General features: G+C 32.0%; 1 protein-coding gene across 3 annotated transcripts in view; it reads left to right on the top strand.

Moving 5' to 3' along the window:
* The window catches only part of SLC38A6 (solute carrier family 38 member 6), a 62,332-nt gene that overhangs the window by 28,281 nt on the left and 12,083 nt on the right, over nt 1–21,968 (top strand). For all 3 annotated transcript variants that reach the window (XM_079125835.1, XM_079125834.1, XM_079125833.1), the window contains exons 5-8: nt 491–530; nt 10,425–10,503; nt 17,181–17,263; nt 17,728–17,786. In XM_079125835.1, the coding sequence (XP_078981961.1) occupies nt 491–530; nt 10,425–10,503; nt 17,181–17,263; nt 17,728–17,786 (261 nt within the window). The remainder of the gene's footprint in view (nt 1–490; nt 531–10,424; nt 10,504–17,180; nt 17,264–17,727; nt 17,787–21,968) is intronic.

Here is a 21,968-nt window from a genome sequence, read left to right as displayed (position 1 = left end):
AATGTGAGGCAAGTGCTCTACCACTGAGTCACAACCCCAGCCCCGCAAAAACATTTTTATAGTAACTGTGGAACTATTAAAGAAAGGCTCTTGCTGGGTGCAGTGATGCACAGCTGTAATCCCAGCAGCTTGGGAGGCTGAGGCAAGAGGATCATGAGTTCAAAGCCAGTCTCAGCAAAAGTGAGGCACTAAGCAACTCACTGAGACCCTGTCTCTAAATAAAATACAAAATAGAGTTGGGGATGTGGCTCAGTGGTCGAGTGCTCCTGAGTTCAATCCCCAGTATTCCCCCCAAAAAGGACTTTTTACGTGATGTTTATTTATAAGTATTATGTGTTGCATGTAACTATTGACTTATTCATTCCTGTTTCTCTTTATCATGATTTCTGCATCTATTTTATAGTATTAGTTTTTGGACTTTAATAAAATACTAATTCCTTTATGTAATTTCCCCTTTTATCTTCTGAATACATTTTTTTTTCTTTTATAGGTAGTGGTGGCAGGCACCATAATAATTCAGAATATTGGAGGTAAGCAATTGAAGGTGTACCACTTATTGCACAGAAGTGATCGAAATAATTGCCTCCCTTTGGTTGCTTGCCTCACTACACATTTAACTGGGAAAGTGAGTCTGTGTAGAGGGAGGTATCTATAGAAGCCCTGGGCATTGGCCTTATTACTCTCTTGGATTCTTTTTAGCAGTACTTGTAATAATGCTTCCAAATTCAGTTCTAGCTAAACCTTGAGTACATTTTGGTTATTAGGTCTGTGACACATCTCTAAAACATTGACTTTCTGTGGTTGTGATAGTGAGGGATAGTTTGGAAAAACTCTCCAGGCAATTCTAAACTATTTTCCCTCACTTTTATCCTCTCATAATCACCCCCATTGGCAGACTGTACTTTACAGTGAATGGTGTTCTCTGAACTGCGAACAATCAGCGATCCCCTTGTAACTAAGAAATTAAAAATGACCAAAGTCTAAGAAATAAATTTGAGACAAGTAAGAAGCATTCTCACATTGTTATCTTTCTTAAAAAAAAAAAAATTATTAGTTGTAGACAGACATAATACCTTTATTTTATTTATTTGTTTTTATGTGGTGCTGAGGATCAAACCCACTGCCTTATGCATGTGAGTCAATCACTCCACCACTGAGCTACAACCCCAGCCCTCACATTAATCTTTTAAATGTGTGATAAATCTTTTATCTCATTTTCTATTAAAAACTGATCCTACAAATGATCCCAATTATGAGAACTATGTAGAAATAAAAATTTATTTTAATTATAGTTGACTGAATATATTAAACATTTAAATCCAAAATATAGGAATCATATATGTATATGTGATAATGAGGTTGCATTGAGCTGAACAGTGTCTTAATTTTCTTTTATCATTGACTAGAATGCTAAGGAAATTCCATTAGCATAAAAGGCAATTCATAGGGAAGGTTGACATGCACTTTCATCTTCTACAAGATTGTATGGTCAAAGGAACTTCTAATCTTACCCTTTACATGTAACAGTTTAAAGTATTTTAAGATGATAGCTTTAATAAAATTTCATTGAAGAGATCTGAGTTATTTCACATTAAGTATTATTCAACCAAATTGTATTTTTCATGAGTTTCTTAGTCAAGAAAAATTAATATTCCATTAATGAATTGTGCTTGCTGTTGTTTTTGAATCCTGATTTGTGTGATTTAATTCTTTGAATTTTCATTAAAAAAAAAATGAGAAGAATGCTTTCTTAGATGCCATACCAAATTAACTTCTTCCAACACACACTACTTTAAACTTCACTCTAGAAATCAGGAAAACTAGTCTCTTCCTTTAGGAATTTTTATAGGGGCATTAATATTAAGATCTGTTTGGAATGATTGATTCAGCAAGTATATATTGCTTAACTCTACTAATAATGTTTCTAAATTTGAATGTATACTTTTGTATCTTGAATCCCCCATTGTCCTAAGAACTATTACATTTAATATAGTTGAGGTTGAACTGCTGTTTAATAAGTTATATAGAATTTTCAGTTCAGGAATTTGATTCCAAATTCGTGACCTTACCACAATGCCTATTTTATATTTTTCTGTATATTTAACCTGTTCTCTTCCTTGTTCCTTAATCTTGTTTAGACATGACTTTAAATTGGCACTTGCTATTATTAGATTGACATAATCTCTGAATATGTTTCTCTCCCTCACATAATCTCCTTCAGGGCAAGGATTATGTAGCATTTCTCTTCCTTCTCCCAGCAACCAGCACAATACTGGAACTTGATAAATCTTTGTTGAGCTGAATGGAGCTAAAATGATTTGTGTGAGCTATTTCCAAGTACTTTCTAATATTCTGAATATATTTATCAGGAAGAGAAAAAGGGAATGCTACATCTGTCACTAACTTCACATATTTGAAAGACTAAACATGAAATAATAAAAAGAGAGGGCAAAACTGGTTCTAAAGGGTAGATGTTGACAGAGTAGTTGTTTTGGATTCTTCATCAAGAATACTATCTTAGTCTGTTTGGTACTCCTTTAATAGAATATTGTAGACTGGGTAACTTAAAATGAACAAACTTTTTTGGCTTTGGGGACTTGAAATCCAAGATTGAAGGGCCACATCTGGTGAGGACCTTATTGCTAGGTGAAGGTATCACATGGTGAGATACAGCAAAACATCAAACTTGCAGTCTTAAGCGCTTTTACAATGTGCATGAATCATTCATGAGAATAGAGCCTTCCTGACTTAAACACCTCCCATTACATCCCACCTCCCAACACTGTTGTATTGGGGATTAAGTTTCTAAGACATTAGCTTTAGAGAATGCATTCAGACCTCATTTACTCTCTTGGCTTCAGTTTTCTGTTGATTCAATTATTGGGGGTAAAAAAGTATGGAGCTTAGAATCCCTTCTTACAAACATTTGGATTCTAATTTGGCACTTTTGGAGGGATATTAATTCAGGCATTATTTGAATGCATTTAGAGAATGCATTCAAATAATTAATAGGGTTAATTCTAAAGGGTAGATGTTCTAAGGGTAGATGTTCTTATAATTAATAGGGTTGACTTATACTTGTTTAAGGTGCTCTTACTCCTGAAAACATTCAAACAGAACTGGTTTGGTCAGTTGTCAGAATGTTCTTGAAAAGATTCTTGAATTTGATGATGTGTAAATCATCAGTTCTCCAAACTCCAAGTTAGTTGATTTGCTTATTTTAGAAATTTTTTAAAGCATGATTTAGAAGCAGTCATGACAATTTTTCATGTCCCTTCAATTCACAAAAATAGTAATGCTCATTTAGTTTTTAGAATGGTATATTCATTATTTTCTTCACATCAGTTAAGTTTATTTGTTGAAAACCCACTGAATAATAACCAAAAACATATTTTCAGAGAGTTTTCTTTTCTTAGATATGCATTATTCCTTCATTATAGTGGAATCGGAAGCTTACTTTTGTGAGCAGAGTATTGAGTTAGAAGTCAGGTACATTGAATTCTGTCTACTCCAGACTCTGCCTTTGGGTAGGTGTGTGTCTGAGGGACCTCATTTACTCTCTTGGCTTCAGTTTTCTGTTGATTCAATTATTGGGGGTAAAAAAGTATGGAGCTTAGAATCCCTTCTTACAAACATTTGGATTCTAATTTGGCACTTTTGGAGGGATATTAATTCAAGCATTAACATTTTAATGCAGGAACAGACCATGAGGGAAGATATTTATTTTCAGTTAAATGATAATATCTTAGATGAATACTTCCTAACTCTTATCCTTTGTAACATTTAAATGTTTCTCATTCTTCTTAGAAGACAATGCTCTTGGTGAATCTATGGGGAAAAAAAAAAAAAAGGAACAGACAGGCCTTTAAAAGCAAAATGATCATAAATTGCTCTTGGTCAATCTTTGTTGCAGTGATATTTTAGTGAAGACCCAGGTACTCCCTTCATCTTCATATTTCACAAATAAAAGAATTTTGCTAATTTATTTATATCCTAACTACTAGTACATAGTTTGCATTCAGTAGGTAGTGTTTATTATAGGAAGAAATAAAAGAAAAAGGGAAAGAAGGGAAAGCTAGTGACCCAGCTTAGTATCCCTTGGAGGAAAAGGAGAGTTGATTGATGGACCAGGAAGAGAAGACCGCAGAGTATATAAGTGAGCATATATAATTTCTTTCAGAAAGAATCTACTGTCAGAACTCCATTCCCCAAGATCAGCCAGGCAGTGAGTATTAGTCGCAGGGTGCTAATGTTACCTGACAAATTCATTTAAAAAATCAGCTGTTATCAAATAATCTCTAAATTTTATAATGAAAAAAAAATGCTACTCACTATATTTAGGACTCTTATTTTAAGGTAATAAAAAGCTTTGCCTTTAGAAAATGAAGAGTCATGTGTAAAATATTACTGAAAAGTGATTCCTGATCTCCTCTCAACAGTAACCAATTGGGGCCTGAAATAGGTCATTTCCAGAGGTAACCTTCCGCTGCCTATTTTCTCAGAAGCTGGAGTAGCATTTGCTGAGAGCCGTTGCTGCTGGGACAGAGTCAGAAAAGAGGTGTCTGGAAATTTTAATATTTAATACTGTAATAGCCAAAAGAATCTTGATTTACAGAGTTTGAATTTGATTAACTAACTATAAAATAATTAAGAATTGTAGCAGAAAATAAGTGTAGATAGTTTCAACATCGTTTCTCTTACTCTGTTGCATTCATTCTTTTCCTAAAAACTAAGGTAATATTTAGTTTCATATTCCATTTAACTCCTGAGAAAGACTATTCAGTAGACTAAAAGATCACTAGAAATGAAACAGTAAATCCCAACTCATTTTAGTTAAACCAGAGAAAGTCTTATTAACTCTCACAGTATATGATAAAACTGAAGTCAATTTGTGTTATTTCTTATTTCATATGTTGCCCAACTCAAAACATGGAAGTTTGAATGACTCCTAGGAGTATGTTAAGGTTCTCATTTTGCTTTTTCAAATATGAAAAACTATCAGAGAGCATGTTCTTTTCCTAGTTCTTTAAAGCCTCAGTTTCTCAAAGGAGATTAAATACTTTATCGCTGTTACTAAACATTAGTATTCTTATTGAAACTTTCTGAAATTGCTTAGAATGACCCAGATTTTCCAGTCTGGCACAGAACACACAAACTTTACTCTAGATTTGATTAACCCCCTCAGTTTGGGAATCTAGTGTTCAAAAGAAACCCAACAATTCTTTATGCACTTATGTAATACAATTTCTAAATCTTATAAACAGGAAGGTATAAATAAAATCATTTTCAGTTGAGAACTATAAAAAACAATCTCAACTTCTCAGTATGTGACAGGTTTACAATTTAATATTAAATAAGTTGAATTTACTTTCTTCCTCTACTTTTGATGGGGAGGAGGAGGATGGGGCTAGTGGAAGTAGTAAGAGTCCTTCAGATGTATTGTCTGATTTCAATTCCCATTGTCCCTTGGGAAATGGGGTTGGAAGCGCAGTTACATCGCCATCTGCTGGTCAGTTTATCTAGTCAAACTGCAACCTTTTTGGGTCTGTTCAGGCAGCATTGTCCTGAAATTCTAGAAAGTACTGACTTAGAATAGAAGTACAGGAAATTTAGAAGGAAAGTCTTTTTCAAAATAACTTCCTCTGACAAAATTTACTAATACCATGTTATTTGAAAGAGGTTTCCAAAACAATGTATTTCTTAGTAATGATTTCTTTTGAAGTTTATGAGGTTTTCAAAATAGATTTTCTGATCACTTTTTATTTAAATTTAAGATCGTGATAAATGATAGAACAAAGAATTTTTTAAGGTTGTGGAGGAGCACTTTCCATCATATACTTTGATTTCCATTTTGTGCAAATTAGGGAAATGACATTGTTTTCAGATTTATGAAAAAAGAAAATTTAAAAAAGTTTTTATACTGTTTAAGTGGGGATAGAATTTCAGTGACATTTCTACATTTAGTGGAAACCCCAGGTTAATAAGACATGTTGAATAAACCTGTTATTATCCATGACTAAAAACAAGTTTGAAATAAAATGGTGTCTCTTAAATGGAAAGGCAAACTTATTTTATTTCCTCCCATAGTACTTCTGTTTGTTTAGGGCTGACTGACTAATCCTTGTAAGAAGTTGCTGAACTTCCCCCAAGTGCTGGAAACCTAATTCTATTTTTTAAAAAGCTGTAAGTAATCCTATCTTCACACATGTATTTTAACTGTTTAACAAAATGAATAATTATCTTTGTAAACTAATGATTTCTTAGACCCAAGCTCAATTAAGTCTTTTCTTTCTTAAGGTTGTATGCTTAGCTAGTGACAAATTGAAAAGCATTTTCAGAGTGATGGGGAAAAAATAGTCTCTAAAAGTACGAGTTTGAAGATGGAGGGATTGATTTTTGTTTTGATTTTTTAGATTTCCAAGCAGTGTTAAATCTCAAATATGTGAGAAAGGAAACTTTAGAACTAAAATCATAGTTGTGAATGTAGTCTACCCACAGTGGTAGATGCAGTAAAGTCCTGTCATGAAACACTGAATTTTGAACTAATTACTTCACTAAACCAGGTACAAAAATGAAATATTGAAAATACATCTCAAGGTGAAATGAGAATTATAGTGTAGATAAAGCTTCTAATGTTCTTCATTATAGTTTATTTTCTTTGAACCACTATTAAACTCAGCAGCTTGTTTAAAAGCTCATGAAGAAATAACTCTGCTTTTTTTTTTTTTTTTTTTTTTTTTTGTGGTGCCGGGGATTGAACCCGGGACCTAGTGCACGCAAGGCAAGTACTCTACCAACTGAGCTATGTCCCCAGCCCACAAAAAGAGTAACTCTGAGAATTGTTCTTTTGATAGACTCTCTTTATTTTGCTTTACTTTGGTTGATTACTTCACTTTGCTCCTGCACTTGCTCATATCATGTTAATTAAGCAACTTTCTCCATCCAAGAAACTTGGCACTGGGATCACTAGTTTAAACAGATTGGGTTTTTGTGCTTTTATTTATCTATAAAATAAATAATATCTACTTCTCAGGTATGTGTGAAAATTAAATGAAAAATTAACTTCTGTATCATTTAGAATACTGCCGGGCATTTAATAGGCATCCAGAAACCAAAAGGGTTAGCTGATCTCTTAGATCCTCCTACTGAGCCCCTTCCACTTTTCTCCAGCATCTCTTCACTCAACTCATGTGTTTCTCCTTATGATTAAGTCAACCAGTATTAATAACTTACTACTTTCTACAGCCTAATCAAATTTTACCCTGTTTTAGTCCTTTATTAATATAACAGTTATTTCTGTTATATTAACATGATTTTTAAAGAATGCTTTAAATTTCTGTGTTTTGATTATTTGACATATTTTTAAATTTCCTTCTCAGGGCAGTTGCTATGAAATAAGTTCTATTAGTTATATTTAAAATGAAGGAGAAAAGAATACCTATTTAGTTAATGTGGTGAAACTAAGTGATTTGTAATGGCTGAATAACTGTCATCAAGGCATACCTTGTAGCACTAATACTGGCTTTGGTGAAATGGAGTCCAGAACTACTTAACCATAACTGTGGCTCTTATGGATGACCCTGTTACAGCTATTATTTGGAGTACAACATGTTGTGTCTTGTACTTGGAGTCTACACTATGTATTGATGTCAGCAATAATCATTTACAAATTCTTGCTTATGACCTGTCTCTGAGATAAGTCTTTAAACATTTCCTTATGCTATTAATAAAAGACATGAGACAAAAGGTATGGCAACCAGCTATTAGACCTAGTGAACCTTTTAGTTAAAAACAATTGATATATGAACTTTCCTATTGGTATATCTTTGAAACTTTTCCAGCTCATTTTATTGAACCCAGTGTTCTTTTCATGTGAATGTAGTTAAGATATATTTCCTAACTTTATATATATTTGGTAATCTTTGTTTCTTTTCTCTATTATATGTACTATAATATGTTAAGGTACTAGTTCTTGCATGAAAGTTTATTTGTGGTTAAGAAAAAATAATTTTGACAGTGAATAGGGTAGTGTCTTTCTTTGTTTTACTTGCTTAATCAGTAGGGTTCCCCCCTCCCCACCATGGTAAGCTCTGTGGTTTTGTAGCTTTTAAAACATATGCCAGCATTTTCTAAGAAAGAAGCAGTATTTTGCATGTTTTACTATATTCATTTCTTGTACGCTGAGGTCTTTTTTTTTTTTTTTTGAGACAGAGAGAAACATGTGTTTGGTGAGTTCATATTTCTTAAAATATACATGATTCTTCAGACTGGAATCTAATGAAACAGGACTCCCATTTGAAAACCAAAGAGTTAAGTCTACAACAGAGGCTAAAAGTGATCAAATGATTAGCCAGGGGCTAATAGAAATTCTGGAAAGAATGACAGATTGTATATTAGAAAGAAATATGATCTCATGTCCATTGAAGCTTTTTACAATGAAAGATCCAAAAGAAATAATAGAAAATTACTGAAAGAGATGAATGTCTGAAACTTTAGAAATGCATGTGGTGTTGGATTAATCCAAGCAAGAAAGACTGATGGGCAGATCATAAATTACATTGTGTTGGAAGTCTGCATTCCTTGTTTGAAGCTAGCTCTCTTTCTCTTACTCTCTGTAGTTCTAGGCCCATTTCAGAAAATTCAACTCATGATTTTTATCATTGCACCATATGTGTATAGTTCTTTGGAATAGATAAAGTATGCTAGAGATTCCAAATCCTTGAGTGGAGGAGGTTAATATAAACCTTGCTTCTGTTCTGTACCAAACTGATGACATTTTTCCTTATGAGAATATGAATAATATAGAACACGTTTTCACATCTAATCAATTGTAATACCCCAAAGTAAAAGAGTTTGCAGAAACGTCTTAGTGGATTTTAGCTAACAGCCATATTTCTTCTGGGGAAAAAGAAATAGCCATAAGCTGAAAAATATGCATATTTTCATTACAAAGAAGTGATTGTTTATCTAACTGTTCTAAATTTTTCTTTGCCATAGATGCATGTTATTTTACTTTAAAAAAAAAATTGTGGGTCTGAGGATGTAGCTCAGTTAGTAGAGTGCTTGCCTGACAAGCACAAGGTCCTGGGTTCAATCCCTTGCACCACCAAAAAAAAAAAAAAAAAATTGTGTGTGTTTGATAGTCTGTCTTCATACAGATTTGTACACATACCGATGGGAGTCCCTTTTTTAAAGTTAAAGTAGTTACACAGCATTGTAATCATGGAGAAATTCAGCTAGCTTTCTAATAGATTAATTGAAAAATGCACATTTTTCTAAAACTATTGAACCCTTCTCATCAAGTTTCCCCAGATTTTTATCATTCAAACTTGGCATTCATTTGTGTTCTTAGTTTTTATAGGTCCAAGGAGAAAGTGAAATGTTTCCTGAAATATAAATAAGTAGTAAAATTAATGTGCACACAGAGTACACTCTTTATTCTTCATGAACATTTTCTCATTGGCTCTTTCTTTTTTTTAAATATATACTTAATCTCTGGGGGAAGAGAGATTCTTGCTCTTTTAAACTGAGGTTCTGACTCTAAATCAGCTGTGTTTTTTTTATACTTAATTATTTAAGCTTAAACTCAAGAATTTGTAGATAAATGAGTTCTGTATTCTATAACCATGTCAATGATTGAAGATCTGTAGATTTGTTTTTATGGCTATGTCAGCAATAACATAATTATTGAAGCACTATAAAAACTAGTTATTTCTTGGATTCTGTCAGATAAAGTGTGAGAAATAATGCTAGCTTCAGGTTCTGATTGCATAATGCAGATGAACCCTGTTAATAAAATGGAATAAAAATTGCAAGTTCTATCTCTTTCATATGCTTACTGCTTTCTAGTGAAACTTTCTAACCAGTTTTAGAGGATAATTTTGAATGTAATCAATTGTTCTCTTTTGCCTTATAACAACTCGTGTTAATAATATGGGGGTGGGTAGCAAATAGAGAAAGATCAAGTGAGAGAGGGAATAAGACTTCTGGAAGGGTGTTTCTTCCTAGTAAGAAAGATAAAATAATCAAAGTTATTAGCCATACTTGTTAAACTTCTGTTTCTATGTCAGTTACTAAACTAACCTCTGATGCCTTAGATGGGAGATAACATATAAGAGAGTTTTTGCACAACTTCAAACAAAGTCTTGTTTATAAATGGTCTATAATCAAGACCCTTTTTATCTAAATTGTTTGCTTTAAACTTGAAGTGTAAACAAAGGATACTTAATGTACTTACCAATTATTCTTCTCTACAAAATTACTTATCTCTGTTGCTGGTATATATGTCTTTGGGGTGGTACATTATGAAGTAATCTTTCATGTGTCATCCCAGCTCTAATGGACATCTGTGTTCCTGGATAGATTACTCTTTAAATGGTTAAAAATTATGGAATTCTAACAAATTCTTTTTGTTCTTTTTGCAGCTATGTCATCTTATCTTTTAATTATTAAAACAGAGCTTCCTGCTGCTATTTCAGAATTTTTGACTGGAGACTACAGTGGGTAAGAAAAACATTTCACATTGTGCCCATTCATTTATTAATTCAATAATTATTTATTAAGCTCTTGTGGCAAGTGAAACAAATGTATCCTTTGTCATCTAGACATTTGCCTATTGAGTGGGGCCCAGTAATAATAGAGAAGAAAACACTCAGCAGATGTTTTTTGATTACCCACTATGTACAAAGCACTGTGCTATGACTATCTGAAGCACCAAATACAGCCCTTCACATTCCTTCAGTGTTGGAGAGAGGACAGGACAGGTCAGAGATAGATCTTAGAGAAGAGTGAAGGAAAAATTTCTGAGGATATGAAATATTGGGGTGGGGGCAGGGGGGAGATTTAAAGTACTGATAATAAAGGTCTCAAACATGGAAAAGTGAAAAATTTTGCTGTCACTTCTCAGCAAATCACAGTGACAAAGAATGTGAAGTTACAAACATATCTGTGTGAGATTCCTATTATACAGCATGATTTAAAAAATATTTATAAGAACTTGTTTCATTTCCTGTTTTTTGACATTAATTCGAACAATACCAAACCACAATATACTTTCTCCTTCTTTATTTAAAAATGACTGGGTCCTACAGACTCTATTGACTTATCTCCTTTTTTATGGGAAAAAACAAAATTAATTATGCTTTCCCTTGTAGAACAATTTTTTTTTTTTTGGAAAAATGAACTTGAAAAGACAGAATAAATCCTTTTCATTGTCAGATTATTTCATACAGTTTTCAATCACAACACAAAACCCAAAAGACTTTTAGGTTTATATATTCTGTTATTTTTCCCCAGTAATTGCAGGGAATGTTTTCAAAATGTAGTTTTTATTTTTGACAACATGTCTTCCATTAAGGAATTCTGTTTAGACAAATTAAGATACCATATTGGTAAGGAATACATATCTGAATAGGAATATAGATAGGAATGTAGATCTGAATAGTAACTATCAAGAAAATGTGGTTGAAAAAAGGATGTAAAAACCCTTGATGTTTTCTCATCATTTGAAGATAGTGTCTTTGTATAGTACTTTATAGTTCATGAGGTTTACACATTCATTATCACATCTGATACCGTGACTTTGATTTATCATCAGATTTATCTAATTACATTTTTATTTTATGCTTAGTTTGATAACATTTAAATAAATAGCTATGTGAAATCCACTTTTGTATTTGCTGTAAAAATATTGAGCATAGCTTCTGATGTTCAAATTCTATGTGAGAAATTTATTTTATACTATAGAGCTAAGAATTCAAGGCAATATGAAGTAGTAGTATGAAGAATGCTCAACTAAGAGGAATGAAATATGTTCTATCCATTTCATATTAATAACCTTAGGCATTTAACTTCTTTTGATCATGTAACTTAACTTTGAGCCTTCAGTTTCTTTACCTGATGTCATTGGGTTACCAATATTGCCTTAACAAAATTATTGGGAAATAGGGTATTATTTCCACAGCAGAATTAACTGACGCACACCAGTCAATAGTCAATGGTCTGTTGACTACATAAACATGCCTATAAGCTTATAGAACAGTGTAAACAGGAGAATTAAGAAATTTTTTTAGTTGATAGCAACTATATTAAAGATGATCTTTCTTTTTTGGCTCAGGCTGCCAGGAAGCTCAGTCAAATTTGAATGTGTCAGTAACCTATGTTAATCCTAATAGTTGTCTGTCGTGTGTTTTCCTTTTTTTTGGTCCTGAATTTGGTGACTTCTATTTACATTTTTTATTGTCATGTCTTTAAGGAAAAAGAAACATAGTTTTAGAAACAAAGTAATATGTGGCAGAACTGCTATTGAAACTTAGGCCTTCTATCTCTAAACTGATCTTTTTATAAACTTCATTTTAAATCAATTGCCATTTACATTATTGTTCTTTTTTCCAGTTTGTTTTAAAAACAAAAATTAAAATTTACTTCTTCCTCACTCATATTAGTAGAAAATTAATTAAAATGTTATATTTGTGTCAGAAACAGGTTTTCTTAACATGCTTCAAAATACTGTAGCTAGTTCACATCATCTCTTTTATGTTTTAAAATTGCATATCTTTTTAATGACCTTATGTTGCTTTCACTATAATAAATATTCACTTATTTTGGATTCAAAGTCTTGAAACACTTAATAAGTGTTAAACACTTAATAATTGGTTAAAAGGCACCAAAATTATCAAAGTTTAATGTTGTAAAATGGTTAAGAAGCAATTGTTACCATAGTTGGCTTTACTATCTTTTAGGCCAGTTTATTTCTAGGTAGTTACATAGCAGTATTTTTTTCTATGAGGTCAATATGCTCTTGATAGGATTTTATTTTAGAGTTTGATTTACTATAAATTTCAATTAAGATCTTTCAGGCATACTTATTTTCTGGGTTATCTGTGGGCTTGGCATAACCTTGTGACATATAAACCTTTATAAAGAAGAATTTTGTATTCATTATATTCTAATTTCAAAAATTACTATTAGAAATCAGAAGCTATAATACTTACACTGCATTTTCATGATACATGTATTTTTTTTAGAATAACTTATATTTTTTTAATCTATGACTGTTAAAAGTTGGAAGCTCTCTGTTAACATTTAATGATCTTGTCAGGGGAATATGATTGACACAATTAAGTTGTCTTGCATTTGAGTTACATAATTGATATGGGATGTGAGTAAGATCCTAATTCAGAACATATGATACTCTTGTTCCATTCCATTCGAGAATGAAATTAAAGCAACTTATAAATAAATCTGGTTTTCATTAAAAAATGGAAAAAACATCTGCATGCCAAAGCATTTACAATACAGCTAAGGATTTATACTCTATATTTCATACTTGGAACATTTTTATCATATAGGATTAAATCCACAGATCAAACAAGTTTTCTAGGAAGTATAAAACTTTTTACTCTAATTCTTTTGGCTTAAAGAGAATGTGTATTTAGATCGCAGTAGGAAAACAGGAGTTCTGTTAGATAATTTTTTTCCCCACTTAGGAAAAAAATTAAGGTTAATACTTTTTCTAAAATCTTGGTTTATGAAAAAAATTCAATATGTACTTTTTGAGATTTTACTGGTTTGTATTTTTCAGACTGAGGATTTATTTTGTAAGTTTAATCACTTCTGTTCTTTGGAAAATATCCTTTGGCAAACACAATTCAATTGACTGTGACCTGCACTTGAAATCTACACTAACTTTACTGTGTTGGATCACTGTATCGCCTTTATTTCTAATGAACAAATGGTAAAGAAAGCCCTCTCTTTACAATTTGCTTCATTTACATAAATTAATAATGATAAGAAATGATTAATAATAACCAGTAACCAAAGCCAGGGACAGAGAATATGTTTTACATAAAATCCTTTTCACACAAAGAATTTAAAGTTCAGTCCTGTGAAAAGAATGATGTTGAAATAAATGATGCAATATTTGAAAAGTACCATAAACTTAGTGATTTTTGAAGACTAGAGAATATTTCCATTGCTACTATCAAAATCACCACCATCCTGTTGCTGATTTTACAGCCATAAAATGAAGCTCTGAAACAGATGATCTCTTAGGTTTTCTTCCAGCTCAAACATTCCCTAACTAGTTCTGAGTTACTTGCTGGAAGGAGGTAAAGTTATCTTCAGACCCACAGTTCTGTGCTTTGGTCAGTAGTATGACTTTTATTGACATTGATGAATTGTGATCTAAAATAATATGAAGTAACTCTTGTTCAGGATTTCAAAGTGTTCCTTTAATCATCTGCAAGAGAAAAGAGTCCTGTTTCTGGATGAGCATACTCCCTTTTGTACAACTCTACCTTCATGTCATTTGTTTTGTTTTTCCTTTTAAAGAGTTAGATTGGTTTATAATTTTTTATTTTGTTTTATTATAGTAAGAACATGTGACATGAGATATATCCTCATGACAGACATTTAAATATACAATGCAGTATTGTTACCTAGCAGGGACAGCAGAACTGACAGATGGAATCTGCACCAGTGCTCCTTTGGGCATTTTTTTTCTCCTGTTGCTGCAACTGTCTGAGTCTGATATAGAGCCCTGGGCTGTTTGCCACTTTCAGAAATTTAGTTGCCAGGTGTTCCTCAATAAGAAATATTTTGAAGTTCCAATTTGGTTCTTACTTAAGAGTAACTGGAAAAGAGATACATTGAGTATCATTTCATTTTGTTAAAAGGTGTATTCTCTTAGTACTTCCTGCATAGGAAGGATTGAGGGGCTTGCGCTAATGTAGCAAGCACAGGTTCAGGTATGTGACAACCAGAAATACTTGTGCCTAGGTTATAGTTTCTGGCACATGCATGTCCTAAGGACACAAATTTAGGGTTGGTAGGGAAGGAAAAACTATGATCAAAGTGGAAGTTGGTGGCACCCAATAGTAATGATTCAAAATACAATGGAGAGGACTTCCTCATAAACCAGGGTGCGAAGGATGTGATTCAGTAATCATAAAGCCCATGTTAGAAGCCAGAGGTTGAAACCCAGGTAGAAGAAAAATCCTTTCTTAATTTAAAATGGCAGTGGAAGACTTTGGCTACCCAGTGAGAATGAAAGACGATGCATTATTGCAAAGTGAATTCTAAGATCATCTACTGAATGATTTGAAAAAAATCCCTGTTGCTCTTTGGTGCTCCCAGCTTCCATTTTAGCATGGATTTTATTTTATTACTGTTGTGCATGTGTTTGTGCATATGTTTGTGCTTTAGTGTAAAAATATGACTATTACAGAAAATTTAGAAAAGTATACATTGACAAATTATGCATAATATCATCTCTTCCTAATTTCTGTTCTTCTATTTCCTTTGAATTTTCCCAGCTTTTTATAGTTAATAATCATAGTTTGTATTTATATCATTAACAGTTTCCATTTTACTAGATTTTTTTAAAAGCTGCATAACATTCCATTAAATATACTGTAATAGACCTGAATGTTGAGTATATAGAAGTTTCTCCTGTTTCTTAATATTAATTATAACAGTGTCACATTCAACAGCTCTCATGCAGGTGGAATTTTTTTTCCATTTTAGATGATTATCTTAGTATAGATTACCACTACATTTTTATTGTACTTGCCATATATTATCAGTTGTTTTTGAGAGGAAAGTAGTAATTGACAAGATGAGTAGCAGTGTACGATGGACCAATTATGCACACATCCTTCAGTATTATCTTTTAATCATTGTACTGGTTTAATTTGAGTAATCTCATTATTTCTTTAATTAAAGCCAGTGATTAGATTTTTCTTCATGTGTATTTACTAGTTGTATTTCTTTCATTGTCCTTTACATACAAATTTGTTAGGATCACGGAAAATAAACTTTTAAGTTTTAAAAATTTCTACACATGTATTTCATATTGAAAAATTTTAAAATATATATAGTACATACACACATACTCTCAGACAAGAAGAAAATAAAAATTGCTTATAGTGTTATCATATAGAGGTATCTACTTGGGGGATTTTAAGTATATCCCTTGTTCGAGGGGTACCAGGGATTGAACTCAGGGCCACATCCCCAGCCCTATTTTTGTATTTTATTTAGAGACAGGGTCTCACTGAGTTGCTTAGGCTGACTTTGAACTTGCGATCCTCCTGTCACAGCCTCCGGAGCTGCTGGGATTACAGGCATGGGCCACCACGCCCAGCTTAAGTATATCCTTTTGACATTTTTAAAATGAACATCTAGTTTTTATTGTTGATTTGCTGTGCTGGGTTTTTTTAAATTAACAAATACATAAGCACACTGATATTTTTCTTTCATTATTCTAACATCTTTATATGCAGATTGTAATACTTTTTGAGTGGGTAATTCATGCCCTTTCCAGAAAATTTAGAAAAATATAGAAAACTACAAAGAAGAAAGATTACCCATTTTTCTACCACCAAGAGATAATGGCTAGCAATATATTGTACTTCCTTTCAATTTTTAATACATTTACATTTACATTCCTCAAAACAGTATCATGCAATATACATATATACATACATACACATATTATGTTTGTTGAATATTCATAATATTGCTATTTCAAAATTGTAGTGATATTAGATGTTTAAGTTTTTACTGTTTTAAATATTCTCAATAAATTTATACAAAAATCTTTGTTCTGATTGCTTCTTTATTTTTAATAGTGTTTTGTAAATGGTAAAGGATATAATTATTTGAAAACTCTTATTATCTATTGCAAAATTGCTTTCTGTAAAGGTAATTTACATAGTTTATACTTTTACCAGGTTTTTGCACACCTCATCCCTTCTCCCTAACATTGACCATTATCTTATTTTTAAGCATTTATTATTTTGGTGGTTGAAAACTGGTAGCTTTTTTATAATGGCATTTTGTTCTAAGATAATCATCTAAAACAGAAAAAATTCTATCTGCATGAGAGCTGTTGAATGCAATAGTGTTACAAAATCAGAGAAAATTCTATATACACAATATTTAATTTCATAACAGAATATTAAGTGGAACGTTATTTTGGTAATTAAAAGTTGTTTTCATATATTGCCTAAATGTAAATTCATTAATAAGAATAATAATATCCTATAAGAATATTTTAACAAAAAGAAGTAGGCCTTTCCTAATGGTTGTAATGGTTGTAATATGTGAATGTGCACACACATGTGTAAGAACAAACACTGGAGTCCTGTGGCTAAAACAGATTTTTTTTTTCCTAATAGGTCGTGGTATCTGGATGGACAAACACTACTAATAATTATTTGTGTTGGCATAGTGTTTCCTCTTGCTCTTCTTCCTAAAATAGGTAAGTCTTTGTAGAAGAGTACATAATTTGTTTAGAAGAGAGAGAGAAATATTAAGAGGCTTTTAAATTTCATAGTACCATATTTTTAGCAGAAAGGTGGTAGTTGTGAATAATTTTAAACTTGGCCTTATTTTAGGTTGTTCAGCCTTCAACCCTGCCTAGTTAACCTATTATTTGGTTTGCAGTAGTATTTTGTCTGCCCCACTAAAATAAAATCTTTACAGCGGAACATTAAAGAGCAGCTTTTCCTTACAGTGTACCATTAGTGGTAAGCCAGTTCCAATTCTGCTGTACAGAGCTACATAAATGATCTGTGACAGATAGTTGGAATGTTGTTATTCTGAGCCCTAAGCCCCAGATACCAAGCAGTATAATAGAAAACATGCCCAAGATGTATAGCTTTAGCTGTACGTTTAGGATCACTTTCCTTATAAATTGCTTTTTATTTTACTGTTATTTTACAGGCTTTCTTGGCTACACAAGTAGTTTATCATTTTTCTTTATGGTGTTCTTTGCTCTTGTGGTAAGTTTAAAATCTAATGCATTGCTTATCTCCTCCCTAAAATTGGACTCATATTAATGATTTCTTCTTCTTTTAAGTCTGTTTTGTGTTGGGAAGGTAGCCCATTTCACTTCAATATGTTATTAAAAATAATTTTGTTCATGAAAGAATTTAATAATTTTCACAAAATTATCTCATTCATTGCATTCTTTTTAAAGAATCTTAGCTAGAGCACCATCTCAAATTCAGTATCTCTGCCAGTTAACTAGAGAGAAGAGCATACCAATTTTGTTCAAACCCTATGTAGAGTAGATTTATTTGTGTAGGTATATTTGTTTATTTATGTACAGTACTGTGTGAAGAAGCATTCGGTTCTGATCTGTAAAGTCAGTTTGGTACAAGTCATCTTAATAAAATTTTGAAATTTTATTTGATTGATGAAACAAGTTTCTAGGAGATGTAATAAGAACCAGCTTACCTGAATTTTTTCCTCTCTACTCTGGTTATTCATTGTAAATAAGTTCTTATGAAAATAGTACTAGAATAAATATTTTTCTTCATATGTAGGATATACTCTTTCTTATTTTAAATTAGCTCACTTTTTTGTAAGAGGAAAATATCAGATGTTAAATTTAACTTATTTTGAGATTTATAAAATAATATAAAAGCTAAATAGAATTTAAATTTCTTATTTCTTTTTTTCTAAAACAGATCTTAAAACATTTTTATAAAGATAAAATCTTCATGTGAAATTTTAAACCCTGTTTTTCTTTTCATAGCATTTTATACCATAGTCAATATCTAAATATCAAACCTTAAATAGGATTAAACATTATAACTTGCCAAAAATATATATACCCAATAGCCTTTTCATAAATTTGGTTAAACTCTTCATTGTTATTGAGAAATAAATGAAAGAAAAATGCCACACTTACAAGCAAAACAGCACATTAATAGTTAAGCCGTATTACAGAAGCAGATTTCAAAACTGTCAAAACAGTTTTGGGTGCATCGCCTTAACTTTGGTTAAACCATCTTCTGAGACACAGGGATAAAATAACTTTAAATTACTTAAATGAAGTGGAAGTGACCCTGTACAAAAGTAATTATTTTCTGTGGTACTCTTAAATCTGAAAGTGTTTAATAGGGTTTGCATTACATCTTTTACTGAATTTACTAACATTAAAATCATCCCCCCTACAATTGTCTGACTCATGTCTGACAAATAATGAATTGAATATACACTTTGAACACTCCATATTGAAGAGAGAAACAGTAAATATTTTCATTATAAGTTGATCATTGAGAAGCCTCTGCATAGTTAGAAGTGCCCTGCAAATGCAAATGAATATATGGGTATTGAAGAGAATCAGAGTAGTTAACAAAGTAAATTTTTCCTTCATAGATAATTGGCATTTCTCATTGTGAAGGTAGGAGTAATTTAGTTTTCATAGTCAATAGCTTGAAGCAAGTGAAATGTATTGATGTGATGTGTCTACTGTAGTTTTCATTTCTGTCATGACAGATATTCTTTAATTCAATACAGATTTCTACTATAGCTATCATACAGAAGGACTTCCCTTATTCTATATTTATTGTAATGCTTTTACAAACCATTTGCTCAGATTTTTACCTGTGAGAAGTTTAAATTTGGTTCACAATGGGATAATGAGAAGCACTCTATGCCTTTTTTAATGTTCTTTTTTGTTGACATTTATTATAGATTCTCTAGTAAGTGTTAGGTTTTGAAATAGCTGTTAGGATATTTGAAATAGCAGTTACATATATATGCATATATATTAACCCATATTTTTTGAAAAATGACAATATTTTCATTGATTATTTTCATCTGTAAATCTTTATAACATTTATATTTTTAAAAATCAGCTCAGAAAACTCTTATTTTAATATACTCTTCAAACAATACAAATCAAAACTTGTATTCTTTCTGTTCTCCCAGACCCTTATTCTCATTTTCAACATAATTTCAACATAAATTTTTCTCCCTCTAAAACTTTTTAAAATAAAATTTGTTTTGGCAATGGCTTGAAATGACAGAAACCAAATGGATTTACCCTTTTTTTTTTTTTTTAAATACCTTTTTGGTCCATTTTAGAGCACAAATGGATTGCCATTCTTTCCAAAAGTTTTAAGTACAGATTACCGTTTTAAGTAGTATTTCAGTAAATCAATAGTCAAAATTTAGATAGATTCAAGTTAAATGCTTTTCTTGCTTTGAGCACTATGTTAGGTATGATAGAGTATGAAAGTTTTGCATGTTCACTATAATTCAGTCAATCCAGTAGGGGAAATCAATCAGTCTAATTGGGAAGATAAGACTAAATTATTAGGGAAAAATTAGAGAACACCATAGATGTTACATAATGAAATACTAGTTTGTTTGCTCCAAAGTAAGAGTCACAAGAGTTGAAAGAAGAATCACTGAGAGCTAAAGAAGAGTTTGGAAGGAGGTAAAACAAGCTAAGCCTTGAAAGTTGGGAAGGACTTAGAGCAGGGAGAAGGAAGGGCCTTTGTGCAAGTGAACAGATATTTTTAATATTTAATCTACTTTTTATCATGGTCTTTCTAACCCCCAGAGTTATCTTTTTACCATGTTTTATCTTCAACCCAAGCAAGAACTCCTTACAAATATTTACTGTTTGTTGTTGGGTCTCTTTGCATTTCTGTGTGCTTCTGCTTTGTAGGAAAGCACCTCTAACCATGCTATTCTACCCTACAGGTTTGGGGTTGGGATGGATCTTTGCACAGAAATTAGGTATAGTAACTGAACTTACATTAATATAAAATCAGGCTGTTGATGAGCTTTTCTAATGAAAAACATAATGATTATTTTGTAGCATTGTTTGGCAATATTTTGAAATGAGGTAGCTTACATATAGAGTTTTTCTCTATGTAAAAGGAAAAAAAGATACCTGGTACACAGCAATGCTCACTAAATGGCTTTTGCTGCCAACAGCACCACTGTTGGTATGGGGAAAATGTGAGAAACTAAATTTGAAACTGTGTCAGCATGGCAGAAGATAGAGACCAGTAATGACCTTGCTTTTCCAGCTTCTCCATTACCTCATCCTCATCCTTTTTTGAAAACCTTTCAGAAAAAAAAAAAAAAAAATAGATTGTGCTTTTGATTTTGTTTTTTCCTCTTGGTAAATTGATCATTGGATTTTATTTTGTATTGAAAACTTACCTTGGAGTGTCAAAGCAGCTTGCCCAGTTTATCCTTACGTTTTTTCCCTTCCTTATTTTATCTTGGTGAGATTTTTAATTAAGAGTGACTCTTTAGTTCACTCATTAACTTAATCCTAAAAGTATATGTTTTCTTTAGATTTGTTTATCATAGTATGAAATATTGATTTAATTTGTTAAGATCCAAAACTAGATAAATACATATAGGAACAGTGTTTACTTATTGGTCTCCTGCAAAAGACAAATGCGTTCTTTATTCTCCTTTGCCCCTTTGTATGCTGGGATTCAGCCTGGAGCAAACATTTACAGAGTAATTATGTGCCTGAAACAAGGGCAACAATGGTAATGTTGACACAGCTACAACTTCAGGTCCAGAACAGGATGACCACAATTAAGAGTAAAATCCTGAAACATTTTCATTGATTATTTCTGGGAAACAGCATCCCTCTGGGTTTCTCTTAATGTTTTTTCTTTAATTTATTTTTACCAGCTGAAGTTTCCTAGTTACGTGCTCTTATTCTAGCCAGCTTTCTCCCCATTCACCAAAAATAATACAAATCTGAAAAAGTAAGGAGGGGGAAAGTACTTATTCCCTGAGGTCCCCCTTTACATAAAGTCTCTACATTTCTCCCTGTGCCTTTTCTAAACCTGCTATTAATATTTCTCTGACTGCTACTGACACAAATGATCATATTTTCGTACCATTGACACTGAAAACACATTCCCCGTTTGAACTTAAAAAAATATATATACTGATGCTATAGAAGTTTTGAAAACTGACGGGAGAGTACCCCACTCCCAGTCTTCAATGGAAAAGATTCCTACTAAGCAGATGTGAAGCACCTTCTATCCTGTTCCCCATAGTCTACCACAGGTCACTGTATTAAATGATGATCCCTTCTAACTGGAAAAAATCTTTTCATCAAAGGATCTTCTGTTAGCTATTTGGCATGGTTTTAGACTAATGAAAATAATTTTGACCTACTTGAAATCAAT

The sequence above is a fragment of the Sciurus vulgaris genome (assembly GCF_902686455.1).
Source record: "Sciurus vulgaris genome assembly, chromosome: 2".
Taxonomy (NCBI): domain Eukaryota; kingdom Metazoa; phylum Chordata; class Mammalia; order Rodentia; family Sciuridae; genus Sciurus; species Sciurus vulgaris.
Note: the sequence above shows the minus strand (reverse complement) of the source record. Positions and strands in the feature narration are given on the sequence as shown.